General features: G+C 31.4%; 1 protein-coding gene across 1 annotated transcript; it reads right to left on the reverse strand.

Annotated features, from left to right (window-relative positions):
* Window positions 1-387: 387 nt before the first annotated feature.
* LOC133673379 (uncharacterized) lies at window positions 388-8,404 on the reverse strand. The gene is made up of 16 exons (XM_062094135.1): window positions 7,890-8,404; window positions 7,514-7,819; window positions 7,334-7,423; window positions 6,252-6,728; window positions 5,972-6,079; window positions 5,539-5,669; window positions 5,315-5,444; window positions 4,867-5,221; window positions 4,247-4,767; window positions 3,950-4,129; window positions 3,707-3,865; window positions 3,375-3,449; window positions 3,110-3,293; window positions 2,369-2,520; window positions 1,384-1,599; window positions 388-1,087 (listed from the first exon to the last, which is right to left on the reverse strand). Exons 1-16 carry the CDS (start codon window positions 8,292-8,294, stop codon window positions 437-439), a joined length of 4,140 nt encoding a protein of 1,379 aa, XP_061950119.1. The 5' UTR covers window positions 8,295-8,404; the 3' UTR covers window positions 388-436.
* Window positions 8,405-19,531: the final 11,127 nt, after the last annotated feature.

Genomic DNA, 19,531 nt, shown 5'->3' on the forward strand with positions numbered 1-19,531 from the left:
TAAACATGGGATTGAATGGTGCAATTGATTGCCATCCACACCCAAACATTGCGTTTGCATCATACATAGATCTCCCTCATAAATTCTGGAAAAAAACAAACAGAACGAAAAGGAAATATCACGTGCATTGAATGAGTAATATCTAAACATTGAACCCCATAAATCCAGTACTTGGAATTTTCCAGAATGTAATTTTGGCAGTAATCTCTGTAAGAATAGCATTATTCCAAAATAATTATACTCGCTTGCCACAACATAACCAGTTTTAGAGAACACGGAAAACTTTGATAAATAGTACAGTAGACCATTGATCATGCAGCCACAATTCTGATACCAGCCCAATTTAAAGACTAGTGGAATTGGATACCGTAATCACTCACGATGAAATGATATATAATGCAGAATGGTTATAAAAAAAAAAAAAGTGTAAGCACATCTATATGTACAATTGGTTAGTAAAAATCTGGGAAAGTAGTTTTTTGAACACGGTTTCTACAGAAGGGTAGTCAATATCAAATCCAAAGCTTTGTCCGCCATACTGTACATAAAGATACCCTTTAGGGGATAAAGGTGGAGGCAAAATCTTAGAGATCTGGGGTAAACCTGAGATGGGTGGAGAAGGCAAGTCTTTCTTCTTCAAAGCATAGTACACATCGGCTAGTAGAAGCCATATAAGGTCAGAGTCGATGGATGCAAGTCCGCATAGTGCATTAATGGACGCATCATGAAGCCCTTTAACACCACTAAAAGCTATTCCCACGACAAGGCCACTAACCTTCTTGAGGACTATTTGCAATGCTGATGTGCTCCTTTTATTCTGGGACAAATGAGCAATCATGTTGAGCACTGCAACCTGGACCTTCAAGTTTGAAATTTCAGACATCGAGTCCCCTGAGGAAGTAGGAGCACTTCTGTAAGGAAGTTGAAGTGGAGTTCTGTCTTCTTTTGAAAATGGTTTCTTCTGTAATGGAGACGTTGAAAGAAGTTTCCAGAAGTGTGGTCCATCAGTGTGGAAGCGGCGCGAAAAGAAATCTCCTCCACAGATTAATACTACACTGGATATCACACTTAAACATCTCCTAACAGCCTGTCCAATTAAAGGAGTTAGAATCCAAGATAATAGTACCAAATGATCTTTATTATGAAATTCTTTTGTTTCTTTACTCTTTTCAACTTCAGCAATTCAGGATGTGAAAACAGTTGGGCTAAGAATGAAGCTTGCTGTGAGTTAAGAATTTAAAACCATAAACAAGAGATGACCAATGTTTTTTGTAGAAAAAAAAAATGTCCCAGGACTAGACTAACAAAGCAACAATGTTTCAATACAATCACTAAAGGTATACCACATAAGGCAACTTCCAACAGGAAAAGATGAATACGCACCACTGGGTTTTTATTACGAACACAAGCAACCAAGAATGGCCATATTTTATTCATTGCTGGGAGCAACCTGTTCTCATCAGTCCCTTCCTCAGCCGCATCCAAAGTATCTTGAAGCTGATATAATGAATATGATCGAATCACTTCCTCAATTGCTTCTTTAGTTTCTTTCTCATGCCTATATGCTTCTTCCACTTTGGCCAGTGTCACAATGCCATCCTAAGAATGCAATTTGTAGTGAGAATATATTAAGAAAAATCTCTCGAGAATTTGTTTGATGCATAGCATTAGCATAAAGAAAACAGTCCATTCACAGATTTAAAGTAATCTGAAAGGTTCTAGTTTGTTCAATTAACTTTTTAAGATAAAATAGAAAATAATTATAAGAACCAGGAGATAGGGCATCACCACTATATTAATAGCACACTATATTAATAGCACCTTGCCGACCTTCTATCCAGGGAATTTGCAATTAGAATATTTAGGTTTCAGAAGCACCAGCACTGGAGAGATTACCATAATTTCTTGCAGCAACGACACTAAGGCACAATTTGGAATTGTGTTCCAAACGGTATTTCACGGAAAATTAATTTCTGTTTTTTGCTTAAAATAAATTTTTTAATATTTTCAGATCGTTTTAATATGCTGATGTAAAAAATAATTTTTTAAAAATAAAAAATATATATATTATTTTTGTGCATTTCCAAGCGAAAAGCACTTTTAAAAACAACTACTGTCACACTCTCAAACACCCCTTGACATGACTACTACAATTAAAAACCCCAGTACTCCCAACAACATCCAAAAAAATTAGGTATCACATCTACCACCAATAGACCCAAGCTTGAGCTTCATAAATGTAAGATGTACGAGAAAAACAAATGTTAAGTTGTGCAAAGCATCTTAAGTCTCACATCTATATTTCAACAAGCTTATTTGATATCACACACCTGATGAAATTTCAAAAATTAATATGCACAATAGGTACCTCAACTATATTCAGGGCCACCAAGCATTCCTCTTGCTTCATTGAAGCTAGTAGTGGGATCACAGCTGTTAAGCATGAACCAGCAATTGATCCAACAGTTCGTCTGTATCTTTTGAAATCATTCAACTTGAAAAGCAAATTCTCCCATTGCTCTGCAATCAATATCATTACTAAAAGCTTTCTCAACAAACACACACACACACTTTAAATGAAAGAACTAAATTCTTCTGTCTTCAGGACAGGTATCAAAATCAGATCAACTAAGATACAGATACATAAACAGACATAAATCTAGTAGGAGGGATACAGTTCAATGGTTCACAAGAAGTGGATGATTCAATAAGGAGTCATAAAGTGTCCCTTGGTTATTCAATCTGTTACATAGTTTAGGTGAATATTCTGCATCACACTGCAACTAAAAGACACAGGGTATGAATGTGCAAACTGCCCAAAGCAAAATTATTTCCATATCAAGCACGAAGGAAAAAATTCTCATCTCCTTGATATCTAGAAATAACAAGAAAAACAATGGGAGCAAGCACAAGTATACAAGCATGGGCATCATCATTTTGAAATGGTGCACAATTAATTCATGGCATCCTTTTTATCCAAAAGTTTGTAAATGATAACATGGAAACAACAAAACTGTACACCTAAATCAAAAGGACCAGATCATGAAACCATAGATCCAATTCCAAACTGAATAAGCAGAATGCAAGACATAATTGCTGAAGTAATCACCTGATTCCATGTCAGACATATCAATATCATTGTCATAATATGATGTTGAGTTTTCATGGGATTCCAGTTTTTTTCCTTTTCCCATATCAGATACTTTGGACTTGACATGCATAAGATAAGATTCTGCATTAGTGGGCAGTGAAGAAGCCTCATGTTTTGACGCCTTACCAATTTCTGCTACAGCCTACAGGAAACAAAATTGTTGACAATAAGAAAAATATCATATACAATAAATTACTGGGTAGACAATGACATAAAATACAACCTTCAAAAAGGGAATAGTTAAAACTGGGTGTTGATGTCTACCAAGAATCTCAAGTTCCTGAGAAACAGAGCGCATCTGCACAATTTTGCAACATTTGTCTTAAGCATCATATATCAGCGGCAAATCAATTTAAACGCAATTTATTGACTAATAAAATGCCAAGAGGGTTAAAGCAAAATTAACAACATGAGAAAAAGAATGTGTATGCACATGAGAAAGAGCAAGGAGCATAAATTTCATAATTAGTGAAACGAAAGAAAAATAACAATTTATCAGAAAATCGACCAAGACAACTCAAAACTGTTCTCAAAATTCAGGGTAAATTGCCGCACCGGTTCCTCCAGCAGAGGCAGTATCTTATGAGCTACTCCAATGTAAGAAAGCAATGAAGCCAGCACATTTGGCACACGCGGGTTAAGATCCAAATGACGCAGTTGTCGACATATTGAATCTATTATGTAGTCTGCATTTGCCAAGACTAATTGCCCAACCTACAAGAAAAAATAACAATATAAAAACAGTCACAGAAGCACGGATCCGGTGGCAGATAAAAAATGTTGGCTATGCAAGCTCACCGTTGGATGGCCCGATGCACAGGAAAGGACATGTAAAACAGCATCAGAAGCTTGTCTAACTTGGATGTTTGAACATATTAGACTCTCAAGCAACAAATAAAGGGATGAATGAAGAAATCCACTGGAAGCGAAATCTTTCCCAAGGCACATGGAAAAGATGCCTATCCCATCAATAATAACCTGATTGAGAAAACAAAAGGTTAGAATAGAAGCTCAGTAATATGCCATCCAGGAAATTGATGAACTAATGCAGGATTCATAAAATTATATGCACTTTCTGATAGAAAGACAAAGTACCTGTTGCAGCATGGCAGTATCATGGAAGAAGTGCAAGGTAATTTCTTCAACTTCACCATCAGACTGTATGAGAGAAGATTTTTGATCTATTGGAAGGTTCCACACTTCAGAAGATAGATATTCGTGTGCAATTCTACCAACACAATCATTCAAATGACTCCTAGCAACTCTTTCCTGTGAAACCTTCCAAATAGATCGAGTACGCTCAGGATGTTCAGCTGTATTGGGCTGAGCATCAGCACCTTTTGCATCAGGTGCTTGAACTCCCCTGTTTAACTCAGACGTATGAAACAATCTTATAAGATTATCAACTGCTTGGTCAGAGAGACCAAAAATCATCTCATTCAGAATACACACTGCAGTGCTTGCCTGGCGCAGCAATTGGCCTGAACCTGTCCTGTTATACCAAGATTGCCAGCTTTCTTTAGTAAACTCCCTATCACGGATCTCAGAAACCAGTTTACGAAGGTGACCCAGTGGTATATCACTGACAACTGACATATGCCCTTCACTTTTAGAGTCTAGCAACACACAAAATGAAAAACATGCGTGGTGTTAAGTATAGAGAACACGAGACCCAAGTCTAATAAAGAAACTGAAATTACAAGAGTTGAGATGACCTGTCATTAAAGATAAACCTACAAGTCTAAGAATTCCTGCTAGAGTCTGATATAATTTCTGACTACCAAACCAAGGGGGCATGCGTGGAAGCTCAGAATTGTCCTGCAGAGAGAGCGAAGGGTTTTGTATTGCTTTTCCATGGATATCTCTGGAGTTTGGGTTATCAGATGGAACAACATCCACAATGGGTTGGTAATCAGAGGAAAATCGAGAACCAGATTTCAACTCAGCAATAGAGTGAAGATATCCAATTGAAGATGGCCTTGCTAACATAAGCTTGTCAAGAGCACCTGTAAATACTGAATTCTGACTCAAACTGAGGGCAAAAATATCCAAAAATCTTGCAGCTGTTACCTATGCATATAAGAAGGGATAGCTGGAAATTATAACCTTCCTTGTACGAAGAACGAAAAATAAAAAAGGGGAACTCATATGTCAGGCACCTACCGGAGACTGAAGGTGATCCATCAAAAACTTGGGACCAGAATAGTAGATAACTACAAGTAATTGCTGGGCATGTGAGAGCGCATGTGATTCATCATTGCCGAAAACCACTTTTGGAAGCTTCTCGACAAGCCTTAAGAGGAAAAGAAATTCATAATAAGAAATTATTTTGAAGAAGAAATCCTGTATGCCCCCACATCCAGTCTACTCTCACATAAAGGACTAACCTGCTAAAAAGCTCAGCAACATCTGATTGTACATTAAGTTTGCTGCTTGATGACAGTAAATATTCAAGAAACTCCTGAGCAGGTGCAGAAATGTCTCCACATTCATCAACGACCAAAACAAATAGACACTCCTGCATGATTACTCATCAGAATATGCATGAAGCCAAAATTTACAGGAAGTTATAAGTTATTAGATGCCTTATCCAGTCTAATTAAAAACAACGTCCTAAACAAACACAATGTTTGTTCTAACAGCTTCCATTCATAAAGGATAACAATGACAAGGAATACAAATGTTTCTAAAACTTTACAACAGACAACAAAATGCAACACCATTTGCACCCATATATATTGAATGTCTGGTACTACCAGCAGTCAACTTCAAGGAAAAAATGACAGGTTACATGGAAATAGATTTCAATTCTTAGCTTACCAAAAACATTGATTTGCTTTGCTTCAGAGTGCAACTGCATTTTGATAACAGCCCACGTATGACAGCCAGCAGTCCTTGTCTCACCTTTCTTGCTGGATGAAGACAAATCTAGAAACATGTAAACTATTAAGGCAATGAAAAGAATCAACTGACAACATCAAAGGAGAGAGAGTGGGTGAATGCACTAACTCAAAAATGAGGTTTTGTAGAGCCCTGATTCCTCTACCAAAATCTTAACAGGAACTAAAAGCTGAACAAAAAGGGAATTTCAAAAACATACATGTGGAAAGGTTGCACTCAAAAGTCTATCCACGTGCGCTGAAGTTTCCTCAACCCAGTCTCTTGTGCGATCCACATGCAAAGCTCCTTTTTCATTGCCAGGCTTAGCACTTTGAAATTCAGATGCAGGAGTAACTGATTTTACTGCTTCAGCAACTGAATTTTCAGCTGCAACTTTACTCTGATTTTGAGTGCTAACAGGTAACTGACGAAGTTCATCCAGAACTGAGTGGATAGAAGATCCTTTCTTATTTGAATTAAAGCCAGAACCAGCACATAAAGATCTATCAAGACTGGATACATTAGCAACATCCTCAAGGACTATCATCAGATACTCAGCCAAGGCTCTAATTGCCTGGTCAATAGCCTCCACACTTCCAGCTGCCCCACTTATCATCGTTTTTGACATATGCAAAACTTTTGCAAATTGACTAACAACACCAGGTAAGAAGAAAGCCAATGCATCTGCAGTACCAATCTACATGAGATAATTTACCACTAAAATTAGCTAATTGTTGTTGTGAGAACTTGTTTGCAGGATAAAGCTGAAGGTAGGATTCAGTTAACCCAAAAGCTAATCTAAATTACTATAATCCTTCCTGCTAGAAGAAACTTCTGGTATTATCATTTCCAACAAAAAATCAAAGTGAGTAACTAATAAGAAAGATACACTAATGGATAGGAACGCTGCCACACAGCAAAGCATCTTCTATTAAGACTCAACACCTTAAGAAACATCTCCCAAGCTAACAGTCAATAATTACAAAATACAAGAAATTAATGCAACATAGTTACATCACGAACAAAAATCCAACAAGTTGCCCAAAAAATAACTAAATTCAATCACCCCAAGCACTCCCTGCAAAAGAACTAAACAGGGCACTTACATAACAAAAATATATATGCAAATGCACTACTGCAGGTTATGAGCTTTAACATTACAATTTTACATACTATCACGATGAGATGGAATTACCTTAGCAACAAGAGCACGCACAGTCAAAAATATATGCAAATGCACTACTGCAGGTTATGAGCTTTAACATTACAATTTTACATACTACCACGATGAGATGAAATTACCTTAGCAACAAGAGCACGCACAGTCAAAAATGCTTCAACCCGAATCTTCGCACTCCCTCTATGTCCTCTAGCAACCTCATTATCTGCAGCCTTTTATAATAATAATAAAATAAAAAGACCATTTTTCAGCACAAACTCAAATATGAACAACAAGGACAATTCCCAAAAATCACAACTTACTTTGAGAAGAAGTGAAAACCAATGCCCAACAGCAGCAGAAGCACTCTGCGACCTCAAAAACGAAACCAAACACTCTCCTTCCCCTCCTAAATAATCCCGAGCTGAATTCACATTCCGATTGTCTCCGGCCTCTACAAGCGCAGGCAAACCATTAATTTCTTCACATGAACAGCCTTCAACTCCACACGAACTTAATCCCTCAATTAATGCCCTAAAACACTTAATCACTCCTTCTCTAAACTCCTCCGAAGCCTCATTTTCCGTTAACATGGCCGCATACGTCAACTTCTTCATCAACACTACCATCTAAAAACAAATATCTTTAATTAATTTAAACAAATTCAAGCAGGAAATTTCGAATTTTTGTTTGAAATACCTGATCAATGGAAACTAAATAACACTTGTTCAACAACTCTTCTAAGCACTGAACAACTCCTTCAGCTACTCTGTCGCTTATTTTATGAGGCTTAGGATTTTGTTTTCGAGAATCAACGGCGGCGTCGAGGAGGAGGAGGAGAGGGAATAGAACGTAGTCGAAGAAAGGTTGGAGAGAAGGAGGAGGAGAGTCGTGGAGGAATTGGACAAGTGAGGGAATTGAAGATGAAAAAGAAGTAGGATTAGGGTTTTGGAGGAGTTGAAGAAGGTCTAAACAGTAAGGTTTTAGCTGCGAAAACACAACACCGCTGCTGATAATATTTTGTTGTTCTTCTTCTTCTTCTTCGTTGACGTCGTCGTTTTGGTGGTTGAAATTGGTGGTGATCAGGTGATTAAAAGCGTCCATTTTCAGAGAGAGAGGGAGAGAAGTAGGCGCTTGTTCGAGAGCGTGAGAGAAGAAGAAGAAGAAGAAGAGGTGGTGGAGGAGTGGGCTGTAATTTAGGGAGATGTGAGGGTGAAGTTGTTGTATAACGTATTAACTTATGAAGATAAAATTTTGGCTTTTATCTTCTTCTTTTTTTAACATCTTCAAGGTAAAATCTATATTGAAAAACTAAAATTGTATTTTCACGTTATTTTTATGCATTGATAAAAAAATGTTAAAGATTTATTTAATATATTTTTATGTATAGCTTAATTAATTAATTATAATTAATAAATAATTTTATTAATATCAAATATATTAAAATATAATAAGTTTTTTGAATGGTTTTTTACTATTAGAGTGCACATAAACAAAATAAAAGGTCATATTTATATTATTTATAAAGCTATATTATCAATATTATTGCCTTTTTATTATTAGATTGCACATAGGTAAATATGGCTTCTTTGAGTTCTTTCTTCTTCTTCTTTTTATGAGCACTAGAAATAAAAAAAAAACATTTAGAAAAACTAATTGTATTTTAATATATTTAATGTACTAAACAATAATAATAAAAAATCATTGTTTTAATATGTCCTGCTCTTGTTTTTCTGTGTCAGCTTTTTTTCAACATGTAGAAATGGGTTTTTTTAAATAAAAAAAAGAGAGAGAAATTTTGATATTTTATATGGTTATTCTGTTAGAGTGTATAAAACAAGGATGATGAGCAAAAATGATATATTTTCAATTTGGCTTCTCATTTACCGTCAACGATGGAGATGCCATTAATAATGAAGTTAGACTTATTATGTTTTGGTGGTTGTTTTTAAAAGTATTTTTTATTTAAAAATATATTAAAATAATATTTTTTTAGTTTTTAAAAATTATTTTTGATATCAGCATATTAAAATGATTTAAAAATACTAAAAAATATTAATTAGTTTAGTTTATTGTTATGAAATTAAAATTAATGTTGTTTTGATTTTTGTTTTGTTTTATGTTGGTGTTTCCGTGTTATTTCAATAATAACTTCTACTAGCTCTTAACAAGATATGCGAGATAATATATTTTCTTTCTGTTTAAACTACTTTTGCTTGTATTGGCAATTATCGAGCTAATGTAAATGACTTTTTTTAATTTTCATTTTAATTTCAATTTGTTATCGTTTATTTTTGCTACCTTTCTTTGAACATGATTTACTCATTACAGTTGCTTCATCAGTCAGGTTTGTCTTCAATGTCTTTCCTTTTTAAGTTTCTTGTGTTTGGGTGATTTTTCACTTTCACCGACTCATCATCTCCCCTCTCTTTTGTTTGTATTTGTTGTTTGATGTTGTCTTCTTGTTTTTAAAATTTAAGTTTATTGACATTCTAAAATTATTTATTACATATTTTTAATTTAAAATGGTTATTTATCCAAATCATCCAATCTGATTTTTTAACCGCCTCTCTCGTGGTCGGATTCTAAACAAGAAACTGGTGCATCATTTGCCACAATAGATGGCACTTTACTTGCTTTCTTTTTTCCAAAAAAAAATATGCATTGACAACACGTCATCTGTCTATTCTAACAAAAAAAAAAGAAATTAAATGAGGGTCAGGTGTTAGGTCTGGTCTTACAAGCCCATATACGTATAACCTTATTTTTATGATTAGGTACAATGGTCCATCCTAGCCCAAATACTTTATCTCTTTTTGGCCTTTATTGTTTTCTTCAATTTTATTTAAATTTTATAAAAATAAATCAATTAAAATATTTTTGAGATATTGTTTTATTAATATTGTTCAATTTTAACTTTTTTTTTTCGAATAATAATATAGCAATCTCTTATAATATTATTAAGCGTTGTTTTTTATAACCCTTAATGATATTTTTTATTTTCTTAAGATTTTATTCGGTCATTTTTCTTGTGCATGTTTTTTTTATCATATAATTAAATAAGAGATAAATTAAAAAAATATATTTTTTTCAAATTTATTAGACCTACCCAAGTTCATGACCTGAGTCGCAGGTTTGACAAGTTAATCTCTTTTACCCAGGTCGATCCAATCAGCATTGTCTCAATATCTAAGAAACAAAAAGTTCAAACAACATCGACTTGAATTTCTTTTTTAAGTCAAACCAAAGTTTACATAGATTGCCTTTTGGTCTACAAGTTTGAATAGTTTATTCAAGTCAACTCAAACCCAATTTATTTTAAAATCAGGCTTAGCAAGAGCTCAACACGACAAGTCTTCAGTTTTAATTGAAATTTATTAAAATAGATTAGCTTAAAATATATTTTGAATATTATTTTATTTTATATTCCTCAATTTTAACTTTATTTTTGAATAATATTATAATATTGTTTTATAATATTAGCAAGTGCTTTTATTAAAACCCTTCATGATTTTTTATGTAAATTTTATTTATTCATTTTCCTACACATGTCTATTTGTATTGTTATATAATTAAGTAAAAAAATTAGATTCCAAAAAACCAATATATTAAACCCAACTAGATCCATGACCCGACTAACGAGTTTACCAGGTTGACTTGGGTCGATCCAACTAAATTTTGACCATGTCAATCGGGTTGCATGTTTACTCATAATGTCGATTGGATCATATTATGTCAACTCCAATCCATTTTAATTTAAAACTTAAGCTATACCTGGCTTGATAACACAACCAAAATGTTCACCACATCAACACAAAAATTGTGTATTATTCTTATATTTCTAATGCATTTACATCAAAATTATCAAAATATTATTATTATTATTATTATTATAAATTTTTTATATGATTATGATGAGGTGTTCTCAAATTAAATATTTTGATAAAAGATGGACAAAAAGGGAACATGTTAATAAAATAGAGGAGTTTTAATTAGAGAGATGTCTTTTATCCTTATTTCAAATCACCTATTTTTTTAAAATATTTTTTCTATTTTTTATTTTATTAAATAAAAAATATTGATACATGCTAGAAAATTAAAATCAATTAAAAAATAATGATATTTAATTAAATAAAAAATGAATGGCTCATCACGACACAAGATCGGATCTCTCAGCTTTCTAATTTACTTTCTGGTTATTGTTTAATAACTCTTTGTAATATTTACTGATATATATAATTATCAATTTATTTTATTAAACACATCTGTCAAATTTTAAGTTCACAATTAAATTATTTTTTTGAAAAAAAAACATTAACAATACTTATATATTTTTTCCATTAAAAATTAACATTTGTTCCGACTTGTAGTGAAATGAGAGAGGAAGTTGGCTAGTTACCAAAAAAAAAAAACTTTTAAGGGTTTTTACTTGTTGCTTATTGTATTGTAGTACCTCTTATAGTTCATTATGGATTTCAATAACATTTGTTATTTTTGTCATCAAATAATTTTTATTGTTCAATTGCATCCTTTCATGGGCTATTTTTTTGTGTTTTATTAGTTGATGATCACTTATCTTTTCATTATATAAGGAGTTAAAGGTTTTTATTAGATTTTTAAACTTCATTAGAGGTTGATATAATGATATATAATTTTATTTTATAGTTAAAAGAAATAATTAAAAGAATAGGGACAAAACCAAAAATTAGAAAAAAACCGTGTGATCAATCTCTAATTCGTATGAAAAATTGCTTTTTAGTCCACTTATTTTTTTTTTGACTTCTTTTTAGATCCCTTTACTTTTTGTGATTTTTTTAGTCCAAAACTTCATTTTGTATATTTTTCAGTTCTTAATTTAAGAAATGGGAGAAAAAGTCATCAAACAATGGGTAAAAAGAAAAAAAACATAATTGGTTGGCCACCTCTGACAATAAAAACAATTGATCTTAGAGTACACAGGTTTCATAAAGAAGAGTTTTATTGATGTGTTTTTAATCTTCATCTTGCTAGAAAAAAAATAGATCTGGCCTTATGATATTTTAGATTCAAGTTAATTTTTTATTTTTTACCCAATTAAATGCTTATTTAAAACTCTAAATGGATTTATTAAGGTCTAAATGGTGTTTCTTATACATTTTCAGGTGAAAAGGTGTTGAAAAATAACTTTTAAGGGTCCTAGAGGGTTGGCCTCTAACTCGTCATATGACGTAGTAGACGATGTGTTGTTGGTTTGTTTTTTTAAAACAAAAATTGGATGGAAAACGTGTCGTTCACATAATTTAAAAAAAAATAAAAATGTACCAAACATGTTGGCCTAGCCTTGCAAGCCCTGTGTGTCTGCATTGTTTTGATGGCCCAGACCTTTATGTTTTTTTTCTTTAATTTCAACTGAAGTTCATAAAAATAAATAAATTAAAAATATATAAAAGGGTGTTATTTTACTTTGTTATTAAATACCACTCATTTTTTTGTTTACTTTGTTTGCAGGTCATTTTAGAATGTTAACAAACACACTTTTTTCACAACTCTTTGTGATGTTTTTTTTTTTGTCATGCCTATATATATATCTATTTTTATTATCATATATTTCATAGCTAAAATTTTGATATATTTTCTCTTAATTTAATTTTTGGAAGGGTTAAAAATTAGATATTAAAAGATTAAGGATTGATTTCGGTTAAAGATGTGATTTGTCAATTTGTGAAAAAATTAGGAACTATAATGTGTTTTTGCCCTTCTCTCCTAATCTTCAATTTAAAATGAAAAAGGTAATTAAAGCATTGACAAGAGTATGATAGAAAACAATGTCAAATCACATATTTGATGGAGTAAGAAAGGGCCCCACAAGAAACAAAAACTAGAGACTTCTTCCCAAAAATAAAAAAAAGATAAGAAAGACAACATAAGAAATAGATCATAGCTTAAACATACAAAATTGAACAAATGAACGAGCTCTTACCAAAAAAGGAATTCACAAGAAACCATAGAAAAGATGGGATTTATGTTTTCAAACTAGGTAAAGATACGTACATTTAACCCCAAAGCATTGCACCAAGTTTTATTTTACAAGAACAATTCTTGAAATCAAACTCACACGAGTCAAAAGATTGATAAATAAGGAGTCTTTGGAAAGCTTTAGTTGAAGAGGATTATTGAGATTCAGGGTTTTTAGAACAGTTGAGCTGAAAAGGAAGACAAAGCTTTTTGGTTCTAGTTAAAGGGAATTGCTAGATTGGGATTTCAGATTAACTGAACTATCAATAAAAATTTCAATTATGGTTAAAAGAAATTGCTAGATAGGGATTTCAAGTTGACCAAGGTAAATGTTCTAATTTTAGTTCTAGTTAACGAGAGTCGCCACATTGAAATTTTAGGTTAACCGAGTTGTAGATAAAAATTTTGGTTTTGATTAAAGAGAATCGTCATATTCGGATTTCAGATTAACCGAGCTATAACATGAAATTTTGAAACTAAGGGAACAATTAAGATATAGAATTTCAGGTCAAACTTGTAATCAGGAAACATCAAGAAATTCAACCCTACAATCAAGAAACACTAAGTTTTCAAACCTCGTAATTAGAAAGTATCAGAGATCAAGGTTTTAGTTAAAAGAAATTGTTAGATTGGGATTCCAAATTAACCAAGCTGTAAACAGTTTAATTATAGTTTTGGTTAAAGATAATTATTATAAATATAGATTTTTGGGTTCATCAAAATAAAAGCTTTGAGAAGAATAGTTTTGAAGGACAATTCTTTTATCTTTACAAACTTGTTACGCGAAACACTTAACAAGTCTTTGCTCCATAACTATTGTAAAGAAGGGGCATCTGTTATTACCCATTTTGGAGCCCCACATAAACAAAAAAAAAGAGAAAAGAGAAAATACAAAAAAATATAAAAAAATATTGGAAGAAGATTAAAAAAATATATTAGTGGGAAGAGTATATCAGAACGCCCAAGAAATTGCCGAAAACTAGTCGAGGAGGATCAAATATACAAGATTAAAAAATTCAAAAGTGTATTTTTTACTGATAAGGATCTTATTAGCAAAGCAAATTCAATTTGAGGAGGAAAATTCAAAATTAAATGTTTAAGGACTCAATTAGAATTTCTCAAGGTTTATTTGAATTGATTGAGGGGTTAATTGCAAGAAAAATTGATTTTTAAAGTCAATTTAGACTTTAATTAAAAAAACATTAAAGTCTGGGGGCCGAATTGTGATTTTTATGAGGTAATTTGATCAAATTAGAGGCTTAATTGCATAAATATTGAAGTTTAATGGGTAATTAGGGACTTGATTGAAGAAATCAAAACCAATGATCAAACTAAAAAGACACGTGAATATAGAAGCTGAAATGACCAAATTAGGGGCTATATTAAAGAAATTAAAAGTTTGTTGGTCAATTCAATAGAGGGTCAAAATGTATAAATTCAAAACTAAGAACTTAAATGAAAATGTCGGCCAACTTAAGGGCTGATATTTTAGTTAGGTGGGGATTAAATTGCATGCAATTAAAAAGTTTTTTTTTGTCAATTAAGGGTTCATGTACTACAATTGGAATAACATGTATTAAATTGAAACTTTGTCAAATTCTAAATTAAAAGCTCTAACTTCTAGGGTTTTAACCCAGACAACGCGTCGTTCAGCCTATGTTCATTTTCTTTCTTGGAAGTTCACGATGATTAGGTTGGCACCTTTCAAGAGCTCGTTTTGGTGTTTTAGACCTCTAAATGGCATAAGAGTTTTTGCAAATGGAAGAGGAACATTCCCTTTACAACCCTATTTTCATGAAATTAAATGTTTACATCCTAATTTTTCCAAGAAAATCCCCAACATCTTGTCCCTAATCAGCCATTACTTAATTTCCAAATTTGGGGCTGATCAGGTTGGAACCTTTGAACGAATAAATATGGAGCTACAAACCTTTAAATTAAGTAAAAATGAATCCAAATAAAGGGTGTGCACCCCTTCTATCAATCTCAGCCGAAAATAACGTCAAAATTGCTCCAACAAAACCTTGAAAATGGGTAACTCAATCAACCCCAATATTGCATCTATCTTGCAAAAAAAAAAACAATTTGATTTTCGTGTGTTCCCATATAAAAGCTCCTTAATAGATCCTTATCGAAGGTTCACAACACTCCTGTCAAGATCAAGAGATCAGGAATTGATTCAAAATCAAGAGATCAGGAATTGATTCAAGACCTCCCAAAACCCTATAAATACCCCCCTCAAGCATGGTTAGGGGCTGGACAAAAAAGATGGAAAGGAAAAAAGAAAAGGAAAGATAAGAAAAAGAAGAGTAATAATAAGAAGAAATATAAAGTTAGAGGTCCAAGAGAAAAAAAAAACAAAGTTTTCTTAAGTTTTGTAAGCTTGTGAAAGGCAAAACTTTTCAAAGAAAAACCAAGAGAGAGTGGTTGTTCTAGGTATACATTGCAGACCTAAAAGTAGATTTTTATGGCTTGCTTTTGTTGTTTTTCTTGTTTGTTTTTGTCTTATGTTTATAGTTACATACATAAAAAAAAAGTTTTGAATGCTTAACAAGTAATATTATTGTTTCGATTTCTGTTTACTGAAGTTATTTTAATTTTGTTTTTAATGTATTCAAGTTGTTGTTTAAGTTCTCCTTTCGATATATAAATGTTGTTTTAACTTTGGTTTAGTTTAAGTTATGTATGTTAAAGTAAGAGTGTTTATCCTTAACTTGTTAAGTTTGTTCATGCATAAAAATGGGTTTCAAAAACCAATTTTGAATCCATGTTGCATGAATATATAGGATGTTTTCAGTTGTTAGCTTCAAGATTTGGTATCTCATGTTTCATTTTGATTATTTGATATTTTTTGTTAGTTTTGTAGATTCAAACTTGTTTGTGTATGATATTGTAATCTATTAAAATAAAAAGAACATTCTTTAAAATCCAAAAATACCATTTTTTAGACTTGATAAAAGCTGCCTTTATTGGAAATATTTTGGGCTTTTTGGGCATGTTATTCTTGTTTCTGGAAAGAACATTGTCTTAGCCCCTAGATTCGTACCATGTTTTGTCTGTTTCTTTGCACATCACCCTTTCTTATGTATGACTAACTAATAATCTAGTGTTTATTTGTACCGATAACATGTTTATAATGATTTTTAATCTTAGGGTTTTGGTTTTGAACCAAAATCCATTTTAGCCAAATCATGATAACTTAATGAAAATCAAAGTGAATGAACCTTAATTCTTGATCTTTGAATGATTTGCAACCTTTCTGTCCTTTTGATCTCAAGAAATCTGGTTTAGATTTGAGTTCACGTTGTTGGGTTCATTTCGAGTGTTCTTGGTGTTCTTTATTTTATTTTTTTATTTGTTTTGTTAAATTTATTTTTTTTATTTTTTATGTTTTTTAGGTGTTTAATCTTTTTTTTTTACTTTAGTTTTATTTGTGGGTTGTTGTTTTGGGTCAAACCATATTTTTTTGGTTCAATTTATAGTCAAAACTAAAGATTTCGGGTTAACCCAATCAAGTCGAGTAAAAAAAATATTTTTTTTTCTTGCATATGGCTAAAAATCTTAAAGTTATTTAAGCATTTAAAAAAAAATAAAATACTTTGACATGTTTTTTTTAAAAATATTGCATGGATTTTACAACAAGTTTGTAAATTCCTAAAGGATTTTGACCTATATTTCAAAAAAATATATATAAAAAATTTCTATTAATATGCAGGATTATGAACTTATACGTAAGATATATTTCTAGTATTAAATGAAAAGACAATTTATTTTTGTTGGCATTAGAATTATTATGTTTTTAATTTGATAAGATAAAGATCTTATTGAGGATTATTTTTTTAAAACCTTAGACAGATCAACAATTAGAAAACATAATTTTTTCTTAGTTTATATCAGATAAATAAACAATGCAATTTACCTCAGGTAAGATATACTAGGTATGTTAATACATTTCCTTTACGCAATCAATCCCCTTTCTCAGACTTTAAGACTAGTTATGGTTTCTAATAACCAAAACACTAAGTAATGACTCTCATTTCCTCTTTTTACCGATAAAAGACAAGAATCCCTTGTCCTTTCCACCCACATAATTAACTATCCCGATTTAGGAGGACGATTACCTCGACGTTGTACACTTATGATAAGAGACATCTACCAATTATTCTATTTCCTCTAAGTTTTCTTGCAATTTTCATTTTTTGTGGTGTCATGATTTCAAAGAAATAAATATGACACTCTACTATGATTGCTAATTATTTCAGATTTTTTGGTACCCGCCTTAATTATAAAGAATTTGAATTTCAAAGTTAGATGTTAAATTTGATATTAATAATTTGAACTCCAAATACTATTCTTACAATTCTAGAATTGTAGGTCTAGAATTGTAACAATATCTCTTAAATACAAATTTTAAAATTCTATGATTTATTTATATGCATAAGAGTAATTAAATAAATTGAATGGTTTGAATGCAAAAGATAACTTAGCAACTTAGGATTAAAGAACTTATATTCATTGAATGATTTTTTAATTGATTACAATCACCCATAATAATTCTTTGATAGAAGAACATGAAGTGATATATTTTATGATATTTTCTAGGTTTTTTTCTTAATTAAAGTTGCAAGCTTACCATGTTACATTAGAAATTGCAAGTCTACTATTACAAGTCAACTAATTATCTCTTATGAAATTATAAGCCTACTAATAAACATGTTTTAAAGATCCTAAAAACTTAGTTCAATTGCACATCAATAATTGTTGATTTTTATTGAGTTGTTTTGTCTTCCTCTAGCCTTGATTTATATTGAAAATGTTATAGATAACCGCCTGTTAAGTATCTACTCTCTCAATTACTTTTTATTTTAAAAATGCACGACTGAAATTGTCTAACTTCACTTGTTTTAGTTTGTTTCTTTTACAAGTATAGATTGTATCTTTTCTTTCTTTTCTTAATCCAAACCTCATGATCCACTTGATTAAGCCTATAACCATGTATGTCCTTATTTTTATCTAGCCTAGACTTATATGAAAACACTTACTTAAGTTCAGTTCATTATTTCATTTTTTTTTACCTAAATTACTTCTCTAACTTATTTATTGTATAACAATATGTTAGGTAGATTATGTGGTATAAAAAAATGAAAACATATGATGGTCCCCAAATTATGGTTGTTTGTGAAAATATGACAATGTCGATTTTTTTTAATCTTGTTTTTGGATTTATAATAAACATGACATTTTAAGGCTCATGTAATTTAGAGGTTTTATAATCTAAATTGGAAATACTTGTCTTGGAAACTTAAATTTTAATTCTTTAGAGTTTTTTTGTTCTCTAATTTTAATATTACATGATTCATTTGCTTAAGTTGTTATAGTTTATGCTAAGTATTTATTTTATAATTTGAAAATTAAGGGTTATAGACATGTTCTTGATTTCTTGAATTAGGAATGGATGAATTATATGAGGCTTGAAATCTTTTATCTTAAGGTTTACTTTTTTTTTTTAATCTAGGTTTGTTTATTAGAAAATTAACTCAATTAAGCTTTTAAGCTTTATGTTTATCTTAACAACTAGCAATAAAAGGAATGAGGATCAAATTTGATATAAAAATTAAATAAAATAAAAGGTTAAGGGATAAAATTGAAAAATAAAATCAATTTTAAAAAAAATAGTAATAAAACAAATGAGGACTAAATTTGATACCAAAGCAAAATAACAGGAATCCTTTTAACTTTTGTAGGCTAGTATGATTTCCAAGGAGAAGATGGAGAAAAGAGAGAGGAGGAGAAAGAAAAAGTTGTGTGAAGCCTCATCATTGCACTACCATGGACACACTCATCACCATAAAGGTCTCTTTAAGGTGAGTTAAACACATTCATGGATGGTGGTGGTTTGCCATCGAAAAGGCCACACGAGCCATCAAAGTGTTGGCAAACTCTTTCCACCTACTAGCGCATGCAACGCACACACCAACCAAGTTGCCCTGCTTGATTTTTTCATTCTTTGTTATTTTTTTCCAAATTAGATCCTCCAAGCCCCAATGATTTAGATCAATAAAATTGTGTTTTTATCTTACAAAGTCGAGCATCAAACACATCATATTGTTTCCTTAACATTGCAGGATTCCTATATATAGGCAACAAAAAAAAATCAAGTTAAATCTAAAAAACATAATATGAAAGGATAAAATTAAAGAAAAACAATCGAGGGATAAAAAAAGAAGGTTGAGTCTCTCCTCAAATAATGCAATTAAGTCCCTGATGTTTGCAAAAATAAAAAGGCTCAATATTTGTCCATTGTTCAAATTAAGTCCACATTGTTTTAATTATTATAATACAATCTA

The sequence above is a fragment of the Populus nigra genome, chromosome 14, assembly GCF_951802175.1.
Source record: "Populus nigra chromosome 14, ddPopNigr1.1, whole genome shotgun sequence".
NCBI classification, from domain to species: Eukaryota; Viridiplantae; Streptophyta; class Magnoliopsida; order Malpighiales; family Salicaceae; genus Populus; species Populus nigra.